General features: G+C 40.9%; 1 protein-coding gene across 1 annotated transcript in view; it reads right to left on the bottom strand.

Moving 5' to 3' along the window:
• LOC306962771 (uncharacterized protein) overlaps positions 1–24,115 on the bottom strand; it is a 1,040,752-nt gene that overhangs the window by 623,825 nt on the left and 392,812 nt on the right. Inside the window, exon 7 of the mRNA XM_079556046.1 lies at positions 20,823–20,843. Coding sequence (XP_079412172.1) covers positions 20,823–20,843 — 21 coding nt within the window. The remainder of the gene's footprint in view (positions 1–20,822; positions 20,844–24,115) is intronic.

Below are 24,115 nucleotides of genomic sequence, written 5' to 3'. Positions count from 1 at the left end.
GCTGTTTTAAAGTCTCTGAGTGACAGGAAGCCAGTGCAGAGACCGGAGCACTGGACTAATATGGTCGTGTTTCCTGGTTCTTGTCAGGACTGGAGCAGCAGCGTTCTGGAGCTCGTTTAGAGAGGCCAGTGAGCAGCCGTTACAGTATCTAACCTGCTGGAGACAAACACATGGATAAGTCTCTCTAAGTCTGGTTTTGACACTGTTCCTCTGATCTGAGCCATGTTTTTCAGATGGTAAAAAGCTGCTGAGTCCATGATTAATCCCAGATTTCTAACCTGATTTTTTGGTTTTAGAGAGAGAGACTCAAGGTGACTGAAAACACTTTGTCTTTTTAGTTCTTGAATCTGTAAAAAGTCACCGTCTATTTCCAAAATGTCATGTACAAAGATAAAGCCTTTTTGTTTGATACAATTCCTCTATTATTCCACAAGGTGGCGCAATGAGGGGTAAAGTTATGGGTAAAAAAACATTTCCCAATGATGTAAAACTGGTTTGTGAAACTCAGAGAACTTAAAAGGTGGTTCAGAGATTTCAAAGTCACATTTCAAAAGAAAGTTTAACCCGACAAACTTCTTGGAAATACTTTTTGGAATGTGACGCCATTTTGAATCTGGCGTCAATAGAACTTCTTTAAAGGTTAGTGCTAGATCGTCTGCTCGGGAGGGACGGTCTGCTGTGATTTCGTACAGATCTATGAGTAAAAATACAAATAATTCTAACCCTAACCCTAAAATTAACCATCTCCCTGGCCCTAACCTCTTAACTCCCACCTGAACATGTTTTCTCCAAATTCTCCAAATCTAAAAGCTGCTTCAAAACAGAGGCAAAAAACGAGAAGAAAATGAGGATGTAAACGCAACAAAAAAAGCTCAAAAGTGACTAAAAGAAGCGACAAAAATGATAAAAACTCAACAAAAAAGTGACAAAAATCCAGCAAAAAAGTGACAAAAATCCAGCAAAAAAGAGACAAAAATCCAGCAAAAAAAGAGACAAAAATCCAGCAAAAAAATGACAAAATCTCAACAAAAAAGTGACAAAAATCCAGCAAAAAAGAGACAAAAATCCAGCAAAAAAGAGACAAAAATCCAGCAAAAAAGAGACAAAAATCCAGCAAAAAGAAGAGACAAAAATCCAGCAAAAAAAAGACAAAATCCAGCAAAAAAAAGACAAAATCCAGCAAAAAAGAGACAAAAATCCAGCAAAAAAGAGACAAAAATCCAGCAAAAAAGAGACAAAAATCCAGCAAAAAGAAGAGACAAAAATCCAGCAAAAAAGTTACAAAAATCCAGCAAAAAAATGACAAAATCTCAACAAAAAAGTGACAAAAATCCAGCAAAAAAGTGACAAAAATCCAGCAAAAAATTTACAAAAATCCAGCAAAAAAGTGACAAAAATCCAGCAAAAAAATGACAAAATCTCAACAAAAAAGTGACAAAAATCCAGCAAAAAAAGTGACAAAAATCCAGCAAAAAAGTGACAAAAATCCAGCAAAAAAGTGACAAAAATCCAGCAAAAAAGTGACAAAAATCCAGCAAAAAAAAAGACAAAATCTCAACAAAAAAGTGACAAAAATCCAGCAAAAAAGTGACAAAAATCCAGAAAAAAAAAGAAAAAATCCAGAAAAAAAAAGACAAAATCTCAACAAAAAAGAGACAAAAATCCAGCAAAAAGTAATAAAAAAGTGACAAAAACACATAAGGGAAATAAAAAGTGACGACAATGGCATAGAGGAGAGAATGGATTTGGTTTTGGCGGGGGGTAAGAGGTTATCTCATGTTTTCACAGCAGACTGTCCCTCCGGAGCACACGATCTAGCACTAACCTTCTTTAAACCATTGTATTTTAAACTCATTGTGTTTTGTGTCTTTATTTAGGAGTTGACCTTTAACCTCCAGCGGAAACCGAGCACAACTCCTCCAGTTCGGCTTTACCCAAATCGAAAAGCTTCGTGAAAAAAAGTGAGACGAAAAAAAAAACAAAGTGACGTCAACAAGGCAACGACGTGAGGAAAAAGCTCCATTTAGGTGAGTTTTGTAGGTCTTAGCTTTCAAATGAGGCTACACTGGCCTACAGGCTGTGAGCGTGTGGATTTGGGTAAAGCTGAACTGTAGGAAATGCGCTCAATGGAAACTAATCTGCAATGTCAACACTGTGATGTTTTGGATCAAACTGTTTAAATGTAGAGAAATCATTTCTAAGCTTTTGCTGTGGATTAAACTGACATAAACATGAGGGGAAAGTATTAAAGCTCATTTCTTGTCATTTTACGTTTCCTTGTTTAAAAAAAAGGACTTTTATCCCTAAAAACGTCCAAAATTTCTTCTATTTTCGGCGACAAAATGTGAATAATGGATTTAAAGGTTTAAATCTGTGCTTTTGTTTTGTGATTCGTTACAAAGACTTTCTCAGCAGATTTTGGATCTTGTTTAGTTTCACCTCTTACCACCCGCCTTAACCGAGCGCATTTTCTCCACTTTACCCAAATCTAAAAGGACTATAAGGGGAGCGCCTCATTTGAAAGCTAAGGCCTACAGAGCTGATCTCAGTGGATCTTTTTCCTCGCGTTGTCGCTTTTTCACCTTCTTTTTCAGCTCGTTTTGTTGCTCGTTTGGCTTTTTTTTGTTCCGTTTTTTTCCCCCCCAAATGAATCTGTGGAGAAACATTGAATCAGTGCAATAATGAAACATGTTACTGTAAAGATCAGGCGTTTCCTTTGTTTCCAGGTGAAGCTTTAAATGTGAAAAGACTAATCCAGTTTCTCCCTCAGTATCATCAATATAACACGATCACTTCTGCATCAACCACTGAAATCACCGTTTTTAATGGATTTACTTTGAAATTCAAGATTGAGCAAATATTGTGCTGCAAAAAGAAAATAATTCCAACCTCATAATTCACACATTTGAATGAAATCTAAATAAAAGTAAAAGAGAAGTTATGAACGTTATTATGAAAAGTCAAGTCCCCTAATACGACTGAAAGCACAACTGAAAAACACATGTGACATTTTGATTTGGGATTTGTTTATTAAGATCCCCTTTAGCCACTGCCCCTAATAATAATAATAATAATAATAATAATAATAATAATAATAATAATAATAATAATCCACATTTTAGTTGTTTTGACTGGTTAAGAAGTTGTTGGGCGTTTGTCCTGGATTATTTCACTTGTTCTGAGATGTTTCTGACTCGTTTCGATACATTTCGTCCTTATTTCAGGTCATTTTCTTTGCCAATGGGGAAAGAAAATTGATCTCATCTCATTGGCAATTTTACTTTCTTATTTCAAGCGAGATTTACCCTAGAACTGGTCTGAAATGTCCTCAAACAAGCAAAGGAAACTGGGTCCGATCAGGAAAAGTGTCTAAATGAGTGAAAACCGCTCAAAACAAGAAACATTTCCTCAATTCAAGTCATTTAAGCCAATGCCTGATATTCACTTTTTGTAATGCAGAAATCAGCAACACTTTGGATAACGAGGAAATGAGGCCCTGTGTCAAAAATCCAGAAATATCCCTTTAAGTTTCTTTCGAAGCAGCCAGTCTGCGCCATCAGCCCCTCCGACCACCACTCACTCATGAAAGTGTTTTTGATAACTTCAAATGCAGGAAATTACATCTGAAGCTTTAAAAATTCCCTGGTTGAACAAATCATCCGGACCTCACTAGTTTTAAAATCCTGGCTACGGCCCTGAATGGATTTGGATGAGAACCTAAACTCTTTAAATCTCAAATTGTCCATGGAGACGAGCCGGAGACGCACTCGCTCCCGGTCCCGATGTCTAAGGAGCCGCTCACAGCAAAAGCTCAGGTTTGTTTGTACATTTATGATCAGAGCCGTGAAGATATTTTAGTGAGGGGGCGCTGAGGGACAAAATGTACCCCCAAAATACTTTTTCTGTGCATAAATCCTATTGATTAACCTCTTAACTCCCGCCTGAACCGAGAGCGTTTTCTCCAGTTCAAGTCATTGAAATTTGACAAAAATGTCAAAAATATGACCAAAAAAATGACAAAACTTTGATTAAAAAATGACGAGAAAATGACAAAAAATTGACCAAAAAAAACAAAAAAAAGTGACAAAAATGTGACAAAAATGTGATAAAAATTTGACCAAAAAATGACAAAAATGTGACTAAAAAAAAAAAAAAAAAGACAAAAAGAATGACAAAAATTTTATTTAAAAAATGACGAAAAAAAGACAAATAATTGACAAAAAAAATACCAAAAAATTACAAAAAGATAAGAAGTTCTTGGGCATTTGTCCCATTGGCATTTTCTTTGCCAATGGGGAAAGAAAATTGGTCTTATCTCATTGGCAGTTTTACTTTTTTTATTTCAAGCGAGATTTACCCTAGAACTGGTCTGAAATGTCCTCAAACAAGCAAAGCAAACTCGGTCCGATCAGGAAAAGTGTCTAAATGAGTGAAAACCGCTCAAAACAAGAAACATTTCCTCAATTCAAGTCATTTAAGCCAATGCCTGATATTCACTTTTTGTAATGCAGAAATCAGCAACACTTTGGATAACGAGGAAATGAGGCCCTGTGTCAAAAATCCAGAAATATCCCTTTAAGTTTCTTTCGAAGCAGCCAGTCTGCGCCATCAGCCCCTCCGACCACCACTCACTCATGAAAGTGTTTTTGATAACTTCAAATGCAGGAAATTACATCTGAAGCTTTAAAAATTCCCTGGTTGAACAAATCATCCGGACCTCACTAGTTTTAAAATCCTGGCTACGGCCCTGAATGGATTTGGATGAGAACCTAAACTCTTTAAATCTCAAATTGTCCATGGAGACGAGCCGGAGACGCACTCGCTCCCGGTCCCGATGTCTAAGGAGCCGCTCACAGCAAAAGCTCAGGTTTGTTTGTACATTTATGATCAGAGCCGTGAAGATATTTTAGTGAGGGGGCGCTGAGGGACAAAATGTACCCCCAAAATACTTTTTCTGTGCATAAATCCTATTGATTAACCTCTTAACTCCCGCCTGAACCGAGAGCGTTTTCTCCAGTTCAAGTCATTGAAATTTGACAAAAATGTCAAAAATATGACCAAAAAAATGACAAAACTTTGATTAAAAAATGACGAGAAAATGACAAAAAATTGACCAAAAAAAACAAAAAAAAGTGACAAAAATGTGACAAAAATGTGATAAAAATTTGACCAAAAAATGACAAAAATGTGACTAAAAAAAAAAAAAAAAAGACAAAAAGAATGACAAAAATTTTATTTAAAAAATGACGAAAAAAAGACAAATAATTGACAAAAAAAATACCAAAAAATTACAAAAAGATAAGAAGTTCTTGGGCATTTGTCCCATTGGCATTTTCTTTGCCAATGGGGAAAGAAAATTGGTCTTATCTCATTGGCAGTTTTACTTTTTTTATTTCAAGCGAGATTTACCCTAGAACTGGTCTGAAATGTCCTCAAACAAGCAAAGCAAACTCGGTCCGATCAGGAAAAGTGTCTAAATGAGTGAAAACCGCTCAAAACAAGAAACATTTCCTCAAATCAAGTCATTTAAGCCAATGCTTGATATTGACTTTTTGTAGTGATGTGACAACAGAGTCTTTTGGAAAATGTTTCCGTCTGCAATGTTAGAAATGCAGAGAGTTCCAGGGTTTCATCCCTCTGAACAGAACAGCCTCTGTCCAGTCTGGGTTTGACATGATGGAAAAGTAAAATGACCGTTTACTGCGTGTCTTGTGTTAAACTTATGTACGAACCAACTGAATACAAGCACATCATACAAAACCTTAGGGAGTTTTAACACAAGAGTCTTTTTAAAGAAGCAAAGAAGGGCAAAGTGCAGTCTGTTCTTCACCAAAGTCCAGCCTAAAGTTTGGTGCAACCTTTGAATGTTTGTATATTTTGAGCACCGTAGCGCGAGACGTGCCGCCTTGTTTTGCACTAACTGTAGCTTCTCAACATCTCTTTCGGAGGCTCTGGACCAAACCACTGGGCAGTGATGTCAATGGGACAGAACAATGGTCTCGATCACCAGTGAAAGAACATTTTGGCTTAAATAGTTTGAGCATCTTCTGAAAACCGCTGACTCTCTTCCCATGACAGCAACAGTACGGTCAATATGCTCGGACCACTTCAGTCTGCTGTCCATAATGACTCCCACAAGTTCTGTTTCTTCTACTTGAGTGATCGCTGTGCCGTCCTCTGATAGTTCTCATTGTGCTTTTTCCTTTAGTTTCCAGCTAGATCCCAGTGTAATGCTTTTTGTTTTGGATGTGTTCACCACTCGTTTGTTTGCATGAGCCCACCTCGCGACAGACTTTCGATCGCTGTCTGAGGAGCTGGACAGAACATCAGCTGATGAAGCAGGTATATCGTGGTGTCATCTGCAAACATCACAGCTTCAGCCTGATCCAACACCAATGGCAGGTCGTTAGTGAAGACTGAAAAGAGCAGGGGCCCTAAACAGCTGCCCTGAGGTTCACCACATTGCAATCGTTTTGAGAAAGAGAAACTACCGTTGTAAAAAACACGTTGTTTACGATGTGAAAGATCGCTGGAAAACCACCCAATAGCATGTAATGAAAACCCATAATACTTTAGTTTTTCTAGTAGCAACTCATGATCTAATGAATCAAAAGCTGAAAGTGAATGTCAAGCATTGGCTTAAATGACTTGACTTGAGGAAATGTTTCTTGTTTTGAGCGGTTTTCACTCATTTAGACACTTTTCCTGATCGGACCGAGTTTACTTTGCTTGTTTGAGGACATTTCAGACCAGTTCTAGGGTAAATCTCGCTTGAAATAAGAAAGTAAAATTGCCAATGAGATAAGACCAATTTTCTTTCCCCATTGGCAAAGAAAATGACCTGAAATAAGGACGAAATGTATCGAAACGAGTCAGAAACATCTCAGAACAAGTGAAATAATCCAGGACAAATGCCCAACAACTTCTTAACTCGTCAAAACAACTAAAATGTGGATTATTGTGCTCAAATTGAGATGTTTATACTGATCTAGTTAAATACTTTTTGCAGTGTAAAATCTAATAAAACGGCTCCAACCAAATTGTTGTCACTGAAGTAAAGCAGTCGTCCATCATCTGTGTCGAGTGGCCCACACGATCTGCATGTTGGAATTATCCGTAAAGAATTGTTTTACTGTGACAATTAGTCTAGTAGGAAAATCTGAAACTGTAGCTTTTGTGGCGGTGCTGATGTTTGAATGTGTTAGTGTGAGGCTGTTTCTAAAGCTGGTCGATCGGCCATCGGCACAATATCACCAACAGTCTCCCTCAGACCAGTCGTGGCCGTGTGATCGTGTATAGAGTCACATGACCACACATCACATACAGCTTTATGCATGAACACTGCAGAAGAATTTGATCTGAACAATGGGCTCTCGAAGCAAAAATATAAAATACAGAATGCATTAAAGGATTATTCTTGATTAATACATGAAATATACAACTTATTTCTAGTCACAAGTATCATCAGCTTTTAGGGCATTTTGATGAATACGTCCATATCCACCTGTGCTTCTGATTTACTTCTGAAGATTCAACAATTGAACTGATTATCAGCCAGTTCAGCTCTGGCAGCCATCTTGTTTCCACTATGAAAAAACTGATTTGTTCATTTTTAAATCTATAAACCTAAGATTTCCTGTGAAGTGAGATATTGTCAAACTACACATACAGTGCAAATTTCATGAAAACATCTTGTTTAATGTTGCAGATATTTCATTTTAACTGACAGATAGTGCATGACTTAAGGTGCGACTTTTTGCTAAACATTCTCTTCTTATTTCTTCAATAAAAAACAAACGAAGGCGACAGCGATTGGCATCTTCATGAAATATGTTCCCGACATCTTATATTAACATAAAAACACGGTTGCCGACCCCGAACACTCCGGAACCACAAAAGTGTTAACGGAGCCTTTTTCAGGTTTTCTTACTGGACTAAATCTTTTCTAGATTTTGACTTCATATTGACAGCAGGATAATGGCTCTGCAGTTTGACCCACTCAAACTTTGTGTGGTGTTTTCCGGAACTGGGACGACTTTAGCAGCTGTCCATGAAACCGGGAAAATGCTTTTATTGATACTTGTGTTGAAAATATGGCTCGCAGGTCCAGCTGTGTAATTGCCCACTATTTTCAGGAGTTTTCCATCCAAATCATCAACACCTCCCGGCTTGGTTTGATCTAAAGAGTTTAAACGCTTTGTCACTTGCTTTGTGTTCATGTTTTTGAGTTGTAAACTGGTTTATTGATTCGGAGTTTGTCCACCTTATCAATAAACACATTATTAAAGTAATTTTCTATTTCACGAGGTTTAGTCAAAAGTGTATTTTCTGGCGTTCGACTGGACTGTTTTCCCAATATATTGTTAATCGTTGCACAATTTAAAGACGTCAAACTCGAGATGGATGAGTTAAAAACAGGGAAGAGATTTATTTTCCCCCAAACAAAATGATTTGATTCTAGAGATTCAGCTTTTCTTTGCGAGTCCATTTTCCTTCACATGTTCTCAAAAGGAAAAAGCTGAAACAAGTTTTTGAAGCAGGTTTATCGTTAAAAACACTCAAAAAGCTAAAGTCACTGAAACACAACTTAAAGGAACAGTTTGTGAGATATTGAATGAATCTGAAGGGTTTTATCTGGACAGACAGATGGACAGTGAGACTCAATGAGCTGAAGCTTCAAAATTGCCGAGGGTTTCTGGTAGGTTGATGGAGCCAACTTATTAGTAATTAAGTCAGTAATCATACAAATAATAATTCAGTCACTTTATTGATCGAAGAACATACAGAAAAATCAAAGTGCATTAATCTGAAGCGCTCGGTGTAAATGTATATGACACAATAGGGAGCAGCACATATACAAAGCCTTTGTTATTTCAGAGCAGTGGGACATTTGTGTCGTCAGGTCATTTTCCACTCTGGATCATGGAAACAAAAATGAAATCCTCTAAAAGGGAAGAAATAGTCCAAATATTTACATACAAGGATATATTTCATTGTGGCGTCATGAATCCTGTGAAGAGCAAGTTCATCTGAGGTTTAGTTCACGCTCTGATTTAAAGGAACTCAGGAAGAATCAAAGTCTGTGATTCAGCAGCGACACAGAGGAACCCGGGCGCTCCAGCCCAAACCCGGCAAACAGAGGCTCAGAGAAACTGGAGCTAAAGGTGCGGAGGTGGTACTGACGTCCATCAGAGGAAACCTCATAGAAGGACAGAGCTCCAGCCTCAGTGTCCAGCAGCACACCTACTCTACTTGAGGATATGTACCTATACTTACATGAATCGATTTCCCTTTTATTATGATACAAACACACCCTGTCTCCCCTGACCCTCAGACTCCAGGACTGATCATTGTCTCCAAACCTACACTCCTCACTTTCCCCATTTCTTCTGATTCCTTTGTAACTCACTGCCATCTCCACGCCCCCTCTAAGCTCCGCCTCCCAGTAGCAGCGGCCGGTCAGAGCCGTGGAGCTCAGGACCTGAGAACAGGAGCTGAACCTGTCCTGGTGAGGTGGGAACAGCTGCAGCTCCTCCACGCGGGTCACAGAGCGTTTATCCTGGGACAGTTCCAGTGTGTTGTTGGCCGTGTTCGGATCCAGAAAGACTTCACACAAATCTGAGACACAAATACACAACATCACTTCCTGTTCCTGACAATAGTGTTAAGGGTACGAGGCTACGCAGGCGCTGAACATGAGGAACTTGGATTTGTAACTGAGGGAATGCAATGTCAGCAGAGAAACAGAATAAGTGTGAAATGTTCTTTGTCCAGAACATTGAGGGTTTAGAATAAAAAGGATGTTCATCCTGTCTATAGATGAAAAACAGTTACATCTAATGATATTTGAATAGAATTGTCAAAGGAAAGTGATCTTGAAGTAAAAGTATGTGCATGGTTAAATAACTTGCATGGATGAGCTTCCTTTAGCCGCTATGGGTGAAGCCGGCGCCTCCACAGTCCCTCCATTATTCACAGTCTACTGTTTACAACACACCAATGACATCACTTCCTGAATACTCACACTTCCTTGGGCCTTTAACCATCCATCGCTCTCCAGCAGGATCCAGCCTGAAACACAGTCATTCACTGAGGATTCACAGGTGACAAGTTTAGAGTCGACCAGAGCAGAGACCGAGACCAAACCAGGGAACAATCCACTGATAAACCCTCCACTTTCAGCTCGGGAGCCTTTAGGGTTTGTCAGGTGAGCTTTCAAACCATTTCCACTTTCAATGAATGAATCCACAGTCTATTCAAATCCACAGCCTGAGCAAAATAAAGTCTCCACAAGAAAAGGTCACATGCTCCAATATTTGGTTGGACGCCTTTAGCTTTGATCAGGGGCGTCGGACTGGGGGGGTAAAGGGCACTGAGTACCCAGGGCCCAGAGCAGGGGAGGGGCCCTCAATAATGCTGCATAAAGCGTTCTGTATTTCCTCATAATTGATACTATAAGAACTGAACAACCGGCTGAAATACAAGTGTTGCTACACAGAATTTTGCACAAACAATAATGATTGTTATTATCTCAGGGACCTGACACCCCTTTATAAATGTGCCAAATGGTTCAGCCCACACAGCGGTGTTCAGCACCAGCTTCAGCTCAGCAGTGACTCTGATGAGGTGGATTCTGTAATGTAATGACACAGAGCTATGAGGAAAGACAGATCTGAGTCTGGCCTCGCTCTATTGTGCTTTTCTTTAACACACGCCTGTTCTAGCGGAGCTGAGAGGAAACTTTCTGTCATAAATGACAGTTAAACATGAGGCGAGTCCTGCCTGAGTCAGAGACAGAGCTCCTTCTCTCCTCGTTTTAACCTCTAAAGTTTCTCTTTCCTCATGTTTATTATAATTGAGCCTCAGGCCAATACAGGGACAAAGCCACAGGTCGCGCACGCCGTTTTCGCCAAATTAATGATGCTAATTAGCCGCGCGCATTTGGATTCACGCATTATAAATGCGCAGCATTCATAATATTTTATACTGGACAAGCCATAAACCTTCGGACCCCAGGTTTCCCTGGCTTCAGACTGAGTCAGGATCATCCTCCTTCTCCTTGCACTCAATAGCCTGCTCCAAGAGCTCAATTAAACTAAGGCTGCAACGACGCGTCGACGTCGTCGACGTCGTCGATTACGTAAATACGTCGACGCCGTTTTTGTGCGTCGACGCGTCGCTTGTTTACATTTCACTTCCAGCGTGACTGCGCGTAATGCAAACGCTGCGACCGAGGGGGGAAAAGCATGGCAAAAGTCATCAAAAGTGTGGGAGTATTTCCAGAAACAGCCTAATAATGTTGTTGTTTGCACACTGTGTCGAGCGGAAATGTCGTATCACAGCAGCACAACTAACCTGGCTAACGCCAGACTGCTGTGTGCGCTCCAATCACTTCGAACTGCAATATCACTTGTGATTTTAGTCTGGCGTTAGCCAGGCTACAGCACAACGGCTATGAACGAACATGTGAAACGAAAACACCCGCGGCCGCAAGGGCCCCGCATCTCAGTCAAACTACGGTGTTGTTTCACTGATTAATCAACGCGTTGTTACGGGGACAGGCTCTGACAGCGCGCACGCACTCTCCGCCTACTTTGCCGCATATGAAACCAAAACGGAGCAGGCTGCTGAAGTGAAAGAGCAGGAGAGACCGACCGCCTTCCCCGTCTCTCCCAACACGCGAGTAGGCTACTTCTCCGCTCGTGCCCCGCTCGGCGTCTGTCTCCCGGTTCTCGCTTCGCCTCATGCTGCCCTCATGCGCGGCTGCATCACGTCCCCGTGTCCCGGGCGCTGTTCTCATGTTTTCTCTGCGCGGACTCGGGGCATCGGCCACACACTCATTTAAACTCTCTTGTTGTGTCTAGCGGAGAATCAGGACAGTAGTTTGATGGATAGACGAGAGTAAAGCCGTGTCTGTGGCCTTTTTGTCTTAAAGAGGAGTTGAATCCACACGGTTCTCACGAGCACAGTAACTTACAGTAACTCTGGTTCTCTGAATGTGCACAGTCTGTAACGGGTTGGGCGACTCACAGGCTAATTCTCAGTGGTCAGACTGAAATAACCGTCAGGTGCAGGTTTCAGTTAGTTTTAAATCAGCGGTTCCCAAACTGTGGGTCAGGGCCAGAAGTGAGAGAATGGGCCCATTTGCCATTTACTATTTTAAAAAGTGAGGAAAATAGACTAGTAGTAAATAAATATATAAAAGCCATGCCATTTGGACACATCAATGTTTTTTTCTTCATTTTAAATGAAAAAATAATCGGTAACATGAAAAATAATCGCTAGATTAATCGAAAAAATAATCGATAGATTAATCGATAGAAAAATAATCGTTAGTTGCAGCCTTAAATTAAACCCCGTGATATTTCTCATAATCCAGTGATAACAAATACAATTAAGATCTGGATTCAATTTAGAAATCGGTTTGGCTTATCGGCAGCCTCGCTCAAAGCTCCAATTTACAATAACCATCTATTTAAACCTGGTTCAGACCAGGCCTTTGCAAAGTGGTCAGCAAATGACCTTTGCTGCCTAGAGGACTTGTATGAAGAAAACACTTTTGCCTCCTTTCAATCAATGCGCACAAAGTTTAGCTTACCCTCCAATCACTTTTTTCCGGTATTTACAAATTCGCAACTTCATTCAAAAACAATTTCCTCAGTACCCGAATCGCCCACCAGAGACTGACTTCGATCAACTACTTGATCACCATTGGTCTGAAAAACATCTGACCTCGCTTATTTATATCAGGATTAATTCTATGATTCCAGATCCTACAACTATTTTTAAAAATAAATGGGAAGACGACCTTGGTCTAAAAATATCTCAGAGACAATGGGCGGAAATTAAAAAACTGGTCAATACTTCATCCATCTGCGCAAGACACGCCTTGATGCAATTTAAAGTAACATATAGAGCACATCTTACGAACGCAAAACTTGCTCAAAGGCACCCAGATGTGTCGGACGCCTGTCCTAGATGTAAATCTCACCCGCAGACCATGGACACATGATTTGGACTCGCCCAAAGCTCTACAAATACTGGTCGCACATCTTTCTAACACTGTCCAGAATTTGTGAAATGAATATACCTGCTAACCCTTTAACTGCTCTGTTCGGTTTACCTACATCTTTGAATATGTCACCAACTATAAAATGTGCCATTGCCTTTACTACCCTGCTGGCCAAACGCCAAATCCTTCTTAAATGGAAACATAAAGCACCTCCAACAATCAATAACTGGCTGCAAGAAGTTTTACAATGTATACAGCTCAGTGAAGGGGTTAGAGACAGGATAGGAGACTTGAGTGGTGGGGACATTTTTTATTATAATTTTTTCTTAATTTCTTTCTTTTTTTCAGACCAAAATATTGTCCTCAAATCCTGCCTGTGTGAAATTTAAAAAAATGCTAATAAAGACATTTTAAGATAAATGCGCAGCTTTGGAGACGAGTTAACGCAACGCAACTTTATACAACAACAATTTACTGACAATACACTTAAAGGTAAAGGCTCAGGCCTGTGGCCACAGAGACATCATAATGTCATCATTTTTTGTAAAATAGCATTTTAAAGCCTATTTTAAAGTTTTCTCAGCACAAATATCCTCTGTCCCTGGTGCAGTCGTCCTGTTTAATGTGATGCTAATAATCCTTATGCTCGACCTAAAACTAGCCATTTCAGTTGGCCCAATGAAAGTAGAATCTTCCACCCTAATCTAAATATTTATGTCACTACAGGGTTAAAGGTTATTCAATTTCTGTAACTGAAGCCAAATCAGATGCAATTTCAAGTCAAACATTGACTTGAAACAAACAAACAAACAAACCATGACCTCAGTACCCATTGGATTGGATCTGTGTTTGTATATGAAGCACTTTTTTGGCCAACCCATTTTTTCACATATTTCACTAAACCACTGTTATGTGGTCAAAGAACATAGAATATGAACTGTGAATTTCATTTGGGTGGGTGGGGGGGGGGGGGGGGGATGGGAGAGTGTGACTGCACTGAAATCCACCTCTGAGACGTGAGTGTCTGTGTTCCTCACCTGAGAGAGTCCAGGGGGCAGAGGGGGTCGTCCCGTACAGCGCTCAGGAGCTCAGCGGAGGCTCCTGGATGGTTGTAGCTCAAGTCTAACTCTGTCACAGCAGAGTGGGCGGAGCCTAGAGCTGAGGCCAGAGAAGCCCCGCCCCTCTCTGAGACTAAGCATCCGGACAGTCTGAAAACACAGCAGCTACAATATCAGTCATGACTGTGGGACACAGGAGACACTGTAGGGCCAGTCTCACCTGAGGACCTCCAGCCTGCAGGGGGCGCTCTTCAGTCCAGCACACAGTTTCTCCACTCCTGAGTCCCCGAGGTCATTGTGGCTGAGGTCCAGGTGTGTCAGACTCGAGGAGCTGAGGACTGAGGCCAGATCATCACAGCAGAGATCGGACAGAAAACAGAGAGACAAACTGAGGAGAGACAGATGTGGAGAGAAACTATTACACTAAAGCTCAGAACAGCTGGAGAAGAAGAACAATGACTTGACTGGTTGGTGCCAATAGAGCACAAGAGGTCTTATTTATTATTTTTACCATTTCAGTTTGTGAAATTTGACTTAATAATAATAATGTTCTTCTTCCACAGGTAAATGAATATAGAGACAATTCCTCACAATCTAAAATCTACTTTTCATTTTGAACAAGGAGAGAGTTTACATTTACTGATACATTTTCTGTGTTACACTTTCTGGTTTAATGTGAATAAAGTGATGCCTTATGGATTGGAGGAGGTGGACAAACTATTTCTCAGGGTGTTTGACGTTTGGAACATTAATATCAGGTCCGTCTGTCTTTTCTTTTTCATCTTTTTAATGAAGCTCATGATGATTTTTAAAGTGAAAGAGTAAAAAGTGCTGGTCCTTTTTGGGATCCTGAAGGCGCCGCATTTGGGCCCTGGGCCACAGTTCTGACTGGGCTAAATCTTCATTCTAAAGTGAACACATTAAGGCTGTACCTTGTTAATGACGCAGGTTCAAAGAGTGTGAGGTGCAGAGACAGAAGGAGGGCTGTTGTACCGCGGCTGCTGTGAGCCGTTTAAAGGACCACCCAAAATCACACTGATTTATAGAAAAACATGAAACATCCAAAACAATCTTATTAGAGCCACGCCTCCCAGTGCTTCTGTCTGAGACAAACACAGGGATTTTAGCCAAATGTGTTTTTCAAACCCTCAGCAGGTGCAGGTGAAAGGCTGCTCAGAGAAACTAATGACAAATACTATAGTTCTGTTTGATACAGTTTGACTGAGGTCTGTGTCTGAAACTCACCTGAGGGTCTGCAGCCTGCAGGGGGCGCTCTTCAGTTTATCACACAGTTTCTCCACACCCCAGTCCCCGAGGAAGTTGTAACTGACGTCCAGGTGAGTCACAGTGGACGAGCTGACGACTGAAGCCAGAACATCATAGCTGCCGAGGCCACACCCAGATAAACTGTGGGAAAGAGAGATATTTATAACTTTAAAACAGTCTTGATAGTTTCAATTAAATACTTTATTAGATCCTGAGGGAAAACACACACACATAAACAAAACCATAGAGTCGAGAACAAAACCATTTAAATGAAATAATAAAAGAATAAGTAAAACTTAAATAATGTCATAATTGATTCTAAAACATCCCTTTAATGTTAAAACCAATAACACTGGTGTGATGATAAAGGAGTTTTCTTCACGTTACTTGTCCTACACTCGGCCACAGCTGAGGCAGAGGCTTGAACTTCTGTGTTGGATCTTTTTGGCTTTATTGTTTCTGACCTGGACTTTAAATGTCCCAGATTTAATAGTGCACCAGTTATTTTTCAACACAAAGAAAACTTTAAGACTCAGTTAAACCAAACGATTGTAAAACTGTCTTTAAACTGAGTCGTCTGATCCTTTGTGTCTTTAATCATTTGGTTTTGTTTAGATTTACTGCTTTACTCTTTCATCATATTTTGGTGTTTTGCTCTGGTTTAAGTTTTAAGGTTTTGTTTTCAGATGTCCCTGTAAATATTGCTTCTGTTTGTTTCTGTACTAATAAAATGAATCATATAAATGAAGTGGACTCACATGACTCTGGTGGAGGCTTTGGCCAGTGGCATCAGAGCGTCAAGAGCTTTCAATGAAGGATGGTATTTCCTCAGGTCAAACTCCTCCAGGTCTGAGTCTGAGGACAGGACGAGGAAAGCCACGGCCGACCACTCAGAAGAAGACAACTCTTTATCAGATAAACGTCCTTCTCTCAGGCTCTGCTGCACCTGCTCCACCAGACTGTGGTCGTTCAGTTCATTCAGACAGTGGAGCAGGTTCATTCTTTGTTCTGCAGATAAGCCACTATAATCTTCATTAAGCTTCTCTTTGATGTACTTTGCTGTCTCCACGTTGGTCGGTGAACTACTCCCTGTCTGAGTCTGCAGACCCGACAGCAGACTCTGATTGGTCGACAGAGACAGACCCATGAGGAAGCGCAGGAACAAATCCAGGTGTCCATTTGGACTCTTTAAGGCCAGGTCCACAGCAGACCGATAGAACTTCACTTGAGATTCTTTCTCAGACTTAGAATGAGACATCAGGTTGACTCCAGAGTTAAAGAAAGTGAGATGGACGTAAAGAGCAGCCAGAAACTCCTGCACGCTCAGATGGATGAAGCAGAAGACCTTGTCCCGGTACAGACCTGGCTCTTCTCTAAAGACCTGTGTGAAGACTCCGGAGTACACTGAGGCGTCTGCAGCGTCCAGCCCACACTCGCTCATGTCTGACTCGTAGAAGATCAGGTTTCCTTTCTGCAGCTGCTCAAAGGCCAGTTTTCCCAAACACTCCACCATCCTCCTGGTCTCTGGACTCCAGTGAGGGTCTGTCACGGAGCGGCCGTCGTACTTGACGCTCTTGACTTTGGCCTGAACCACCAGGAAGTGGATGTACATCTCTGTCATTGTCTGAGGCAGCTGTTCTTTGACTTCAGAGTCCATCACATGGTGCAGGACTGTGGTGAGCATCCAGCTGAAGATCGGCAGGTGGCACATGATGAACAGACTTACAGATTTCTTGATGTGGGAGATCATTGCTGTGGCCTGCTGCTCGTCTCTGAACCTCTTCCTGAAATACTCTTCCTTCTGTGAGTCGCTGAACCCTCGCACCTCTGTCACCATGGAGACGCACTCAGCCGGGATCTGATTGGCCGCGGCGGGACGTGTGGTTATCCAGAGGCGAGCGGAGGGAAGCAGGTTCCCTCTGATGAGATTCACCAGCAGCACCTCCAGAGACACGCTCTCTGTGGGGTCAGTGAGGACCCGGGTCCGGCTGAAGTCCAGAGGAAGTCTGCACTCGTCCAGACCGTCCAAGATGAAGAGCACCTGGTGATTCAATCCACAGAGGCTTTTAGTTTGACTGAAGAAGTGGTGCAGCAGCTCCACCAGGCTGAACTGTCTGTCTCTGAGCACATTGAGCTGTCTGAACGTGAAGGGGAACAGCAGCTGGATGTCCTGGTTGGCTCTGCCTTCAGCCCAGTCCAGACTGAACTTCTGAGTCAGCACCGTCTTCCCCACTCCAGCCACGCCCTTCGTCAGCACTGTCCTGATCGGCCCTTGTCTCTTTGTTGTTTCTTCTGCCTGTTTGTGGTCTTTAAAGAGCTCTTCACATTTCATAGTGGTCTCTGGAGCGGCTGGTTTCCTGGACGCCGCCTCGATGTGTCTGACCTCATGCTCCTGGTTGACCTCTGCGGCCCCTCCCTCGGTGATGTGGAGCTCTGTGAAGATCTGGTTCAGGAGGGTGGGGTTTCCTGCATTAGCAATGCCCTCAGACACACAGATGAACTTCTGCTGCAGAAACCTCCTCAGTTCATCTCTGCAGACTCTGGGACTCACTAAGACACAAAACACATGGACATGACTCTGTGATGCTGAGTGACCCTGTGGACTGTAGAGCGGCCGCAAGTTACAGAAAAACACATTTCCATCGTGAACATCATTGAGTCTAAAATATACCCTTCAAATTCACTTTATTTATCCGTTAGGAACTTAATTTGCAGGAGAAGTGCCAGTACGGGCCCGATAAAAACAGCACATCCACAGACATTCAAGAACATTCAGCAATAATAAATACATTAAGAAAACAATATAATGGGCCTTTGATAGACCAAGGTCCACACAGTCATTTGTTCAGCAGGCGGATGGAGGTCGGGAGGAAAGTGGAGGTCGCCCTCTTTGTCCCCAGAGGGAGGGGCCTGAGTGCAGAGTGTGTGAGGAGTCTGTGGAGATCTGGGTTCCTTTCCTCAGAACTCTGGAGTCATAGATGTGTAACAGACCCAGGTTTTGTGCCTGTTGAGCAGATTATATTGTTCCTGGAAAACAGGAAAATTATTGAGACAGGAGACAAGTGAAGTTTCTCAATGCCTCGCTTCTGCCTTTTTTTAATACATTCACATTTATAATAAACAGTTTCACAACAACTGTATGCAAAAATATGCAATAAAACTGTCCTTCATGTACACTTTTAAATTACTTTCAACACAATGACATTTTTACCTTTTTACTTTTCACAATATATGAATGACCGTTTTTACCTTTTAGCTATTCATCTGTCTTATTTATTCCTCTTTTAACCAAAATACAGTTTTAATATTCGCAGCTGGACTGCTCTCTAACAGATTGTTAGCTTTGTATCGTTCTAGCTGATCTCCGTCTAACACGGCTCATGAATTACACGGTAGCACCTGTATACTGGCAGGCTTAGCTTAGCTTTCTCAATATGCTTTTTTTAACTAACATCTTATCTCTCTGCCAACGGCATTGTAACACATTACACATTGTCAGGATACCAACAGGAGCTTATATTATCCAAAAAGAGAGCTTTAAAATGAAATGTACGCACACAAAATGGCGCCCGCGGCATCGCCTTGACTTAGCTTTCTTTCACATACTCAAAACTGAACAAAAATGAAGTGTTTACCGACTGATTTATAAAGTTACATTTAGCTTTGTTTCTTATAATTATTTTCCGACCCATTCGATGTGGTTTATACTGTTACTAACCTGGAAAACAGGAAAATTATTGAGACAAGTGAAGTTTCTCAATGCCTCGCTTCTGCCATTTTGAAGAAGGGCCTCTGACCTCACAATACCGTCTCACGAAGTAATGCGCCACCTTCTGGCGTGGATGTGTAACTACAACTAAAACAAAGTTAAAACACAAAATCAACGTCCTAAAACCAAACAAACAATAATGTGAATACACATTAGTGTGTCACAGATGCTGCTGAGTGAGTCCTGCTCCTGACCCATGATTTTATTGCTGATTTTGATGATTTTATTGAGCATGTTGCGGTGGGTGATGTTGAATGCAAGGATGGATTCAATTAAACATTTATAGAAAGAGGCGAGAATGGACGGGTGGACTTGGAGTTTACGGAGAAAAAAGAGGCGTTGTTGACATTTTGAAAATATGTGTTCAGCATTGAGTTTGAATGTGAGTTTATGGTCGATTATGGAACTCAGGTATTTGTATGAATGAACCTTTTCTATTATTTCGTTGTTGACAGTGAGGGAGGGAGAGCTGGAGTGGCCATGTTGGAAGTTGATGGTCATCTCTTTGGTCTTGGATACATTTAGATCCAGACAGTTCTCCCTACGCCACCGTGAGAATACATAACATGTTACATAACATTATTATGTTTTTATCTAAATTGTTCTCTTTATACGAAATATCTTAGATTTGAGTACTAATAACAGTTCATTTTAGTCAGTCCCTTTAGTAATAAGCTTAATAGTCTTTCTTTAAACAAGTAGAAGTGTCTCTTTTAGGAAACAAAAATGCTTTAAACCAATGGACCGCTGTGGTGCAACAGACATGAACACTGGAGAATGAAAAGAAATGAGATTAGGAGGCCTTTACATCAAGTCAGCGTTCTCATGGTCTTCAAGGGACCTTGAGTCGTCAAAGTCTTATTATTTACATTAAAACTAAAAAGTCAGCTCCAGACCTACTGATTAAAAAGCATCACGCCAATAATTGGAATAAACCATAGATTTAATCACAATTTGATTAAATCACAATCCTAAAATATAGACAGTTCTTACGGCTGTGCAGACGCTCGGCCAGTGGCTCCTGCTTCCTCCTCTTCAGGAAGTCCACTGTGAAGTTCAGAAAAGCCTCTGCGCTCGCGTCCTCCTCCTCATGCCCTAAGTATTCTGGGTAATCTGAGGCGAGGACCTTGTACAACCTCCTCAGCTGCTCTTGGACAAAAGTCAGGATGTTCTTCTCCAGACCCTGCAACAAACAGCACACCTTTAAGAGCACGACACACACACATGTACCGAACATAAGGACACTGTACAGACCATGAAGATGTGGAGCAGATGAGGGTCAGAGAGCTCTGGACAGGACTCCTCTCTGGAAATAGAGTTCAGTGTGACACATCTGAGAGGGACAGGCTTCAACAGAAAACCATTCAAGCCATTTCTATAAGAGCGACAGTGACCAGACTAAACCTGTAGCCATTGTCTTCACAGTGAGCTCGCCCTCCAAGGAGAGGAGGTTTTCAGACTAGACTTTCTGTCTCACTTTTATTCTTGTCTTTTACTGGTTCCGACCTCCTCACTCAGACCTGTTTAACCACTCACACCGTATCACTGCAGAAGACTTACTCTGTGTCTTCAAATGTAGCATCAGAAAAGCAGCTCAGGCCAGAACCAGGGGTGTCCAAGTCCCTGATGAAAACAGAGGCGACAGTGAGAAAGTTACACTGAGAAATGGACAGAAAACTGGACAAACCTGTTGAAGTCGATGATCAGATCTTTGGACTTCAGAGACTCACAGCTGGGTCTCAATCTGGATTGGTTCCTTATCATAGATAAGAGTTTTTCAATTTCTTTACTGAAGAAACAAAAGAAAAAGAATCCATGAATTTATTGGATTCACAAAAGTGAAATTCTCAATAAACAAAGGATTAAAATGCCACGATATTTCTGGTCACAGTGTTAAGTAATGACTGGAGAAGCTCATGGTGTTTAAATCATTATTTATACAATAGTTTTCAAACAATGTTTGTTTAATGTGTGTCAGTATCTGGAACAGACGATTAGGCCAAGATCTGAGTCTGAATCTAAATCTATGTTTCCTGCTCCTGAAAACAACTTAACCTCTTAACCCCCACCTGAACCCAGGACATTTTCTCCAGTTTGGCTTTACCCAAATCTAAAAGCTTCTGGAAAAAAGGGTAAAAATAACAAGGACAAAAACACAATAGAAAAGTGACAAGAAGTGACGAAAAAGCCACAAAAGATCATCAAAAAAGAGAAAAGAGCAACAAAAACATGACGGGAACATGTATAAAAAAACACGACACAAACGCTTCAAATATGGGACAAAACAACGTGAAAAAAACGTACTATCAGTTTTGTAGGCCTTAGCTTTCAAATGAGACATCACACTGTTGCTCTGCAGTCGAGAAGCTTTTAGATTTGGGTAAAGCCGGAGAACTGGAGACAATGCGCTGGGTTAAGACGGGGAGAAGAGGTTTGAAGCTTTAAACTCTGGTAAATGATTAATAATGACAATCACTATTGGTCATGTATAACCAAGGAAATCAGGGCTATATTGAAGGGTCGTATTTGTAAAGACCCAGGTCAGTTTTTGTTAGGGCTGCCATCTAACAAGTTGAGAGACAAGAACAAATCAAAGTTATTTTCTAAGCTTTTGTTTTTAGCACGAAAATGTATCCTATTTAATTGGATTAAAGATAAGCCACCAACTGTAACTCAGTGGTATAAAGACATTTTCAAAGTATTACCAATGGAAAGGTTGAGTGCAAAGTTACAAGGCAATGACGATATCTTTTTGGATTTATGGCGCCCACTAGTGGAATACTTACCTGGTGATCTCAGGGATATTCTGCAGAGAGGAGCAGGTTCTATTAAGTGAATATTTTATATAAACTTTACTTCCTAAGGTATCTGTAACTCAGACTGCTCAATGTTTTTGTTTGTTTGCTTGTTTTTTTTTTGTTTTTTTTTTAGTTCTTGTGTGTTGTTTTGTTTTTAACTTGAAAAAACTTGAATAAAATATATTATTAAAAAAATAAAAAAAATAATGACAATCACAAAGGAAGTTTAATCAGAAAACACCACTGGTTCTCAACTGGAGGTCCAGGAACCATTTTGAGTGGACGAGAGCTTTTCTCAGAACACATTGATTTAAATATTTTCTACTGAAAATGTAGAAAACTGTAGAATCTGTGAAAGCGACTGCGATCAGGTTGTTTTCAGGGCGGACTGGACATATGTCCATTCTGGAAGAGCACAGAACGGACACCGGTCTGACCTCTCAACTTTCTCCTTAACCTCTGACCCCGTTTATCCAACTCGGATCTTGACTTGGTGATTCATGCTTTTATTGTAACTCCCTTTTTACTCGTTTAACAAATCTGCTTTAATGATGCTCAGAATCACCTGACTGGAGGATTAACCGAGAGAAACCAGACACTTTGAGGAAACTCCTCCAGTCCTGGAGAGAGAAACATGCTCCTCACAGACGCCCACACGGACCAGGGACTGAATCTTGTGCCTGTGATTTCATCTGGAAACTGTGACTGACGTGAGAGATGAGGACAAACCTTTTAAAGTCCTTAGATCTGTCACATTCCATGGACTGCCAGCTCAGGTCAGGAGCAGGAGGTTCTGAGTCCCTGAGGAGAACAGAGGTGACAGTGAGAGCAAGTGACAATGGAGGAATGGACAAAAAAACAAACCTTTTAAAGTTGATGACTTGAGGTTTGGACCTGTCACTTCTCAGGGACTCACAGTCGGGTCCAGAACCGGCTCTGGATTTCCTTCTGGTTACAGACTCAGGATTTTCCACGTTTCTCCTGAAAACAACAAATGAAGCGGATTCTGAATCATGTGCAGTAAAATGTAAATCACTTTCTTTATTCTTATTCCAATAACTGGTACAGAGATATTTAGCATCAATAGGAGAAATATGTGTAAAAGTTCAAATGTTCTTGTTTTACATCAGTTTGTACTTGAAACACGCTGTCGCCTCAATAACGTCTCAAGGTTTAGGCAAATATTTGTTTGTTATTTTTGAGGAAAGTCTCTCCATGTTTGTATCATTCGAGGCTCCAGGGCTCACTCTACGACTGCACTCACACTGAAAACACTTCTGCTCAGAGGAAACATAAGTCCACAAACCTTTTGGAGGCGACATCCCCGTCCTTAGAATCAGGACCAGGATCAGAACCAGGACACGTCTCATCCATTTTCTTCTTCTGTGAAACAGAACGTTTGAATGAATGACTCTGACCACCATCAACCACAGTCACATAATGCAGTGTCTCCCAACCTTTTGTCTTTGCGTGACCCCTTGACTTTTCATTTCTACTCAAAGTTCCCCTAAACTCTCAGGTGCAGCCAAATACTTAGAGAATGATCCTCTGAACTCACATTTATTGGTATTTACTTGTTTATTGTGTTGCAAAATAAAGCAAAAACACTGAAATTCAAACGTTTTACAGCAAATGATCCTGAAACACCGTCCAGTTTCACCTCCTTTTTAGTTCTCCTGATAAGCACTCGCACCCCCTGGGGTCCCCGTACCCCTGCTTGGGAAACACGGACATAATGGCAGTGTTAATGTCGTCGACTGAAATATTTAGTCTTCATTTTAGTCAAAGTGATATTTTTGTGACTAAAATTGGACTAAAACTAAATTAAAAGTTTCTCATGAGACTAAAACTGTGACTAAAATGTCCAGATATTTGAGTCGACTAAAATCAGACCAAATAAAAATGAAAAGGAGAGACTAAAATCATCCAAACTTGTATTGAGCGTCTGAAAGAGCCTCAGATCATGTAAATCCTCTGTTAAAGGATCAGCTCTGAGCTTTGTTCATGTGGAGCAGCTCCATGAAGCAGAGGAACAACATTAAACATGATTATAATCAATATTATCAATGCAAAGTCCACTCAATTAGTCTTACATTTAGTCGACTAAAACTAGACTAAAATTGAAAAGATTTTTCGACGAAATCTCGACTAAAATTAAATTACATTTTAGTCAAAAGACTAAAACTTCATTAAAATATGTTGTCAAAATGAA

The sequence above is a fragment of the Gobius niger genome, assembly GCF_951799975.1.
Source record: "Gobius niger genome assembly, chromosome: 5".
Classification (NCBI taxonomy): domain Eukaryota; kingdom Metazoa; phylum Chordata; class Actinopteri; order Gobiiformes; family Gobiidae; genus Gobius; species Gobius niger.
This window is presented reverse-complemented; position numbering and strand designations above follow the sequence as displayed.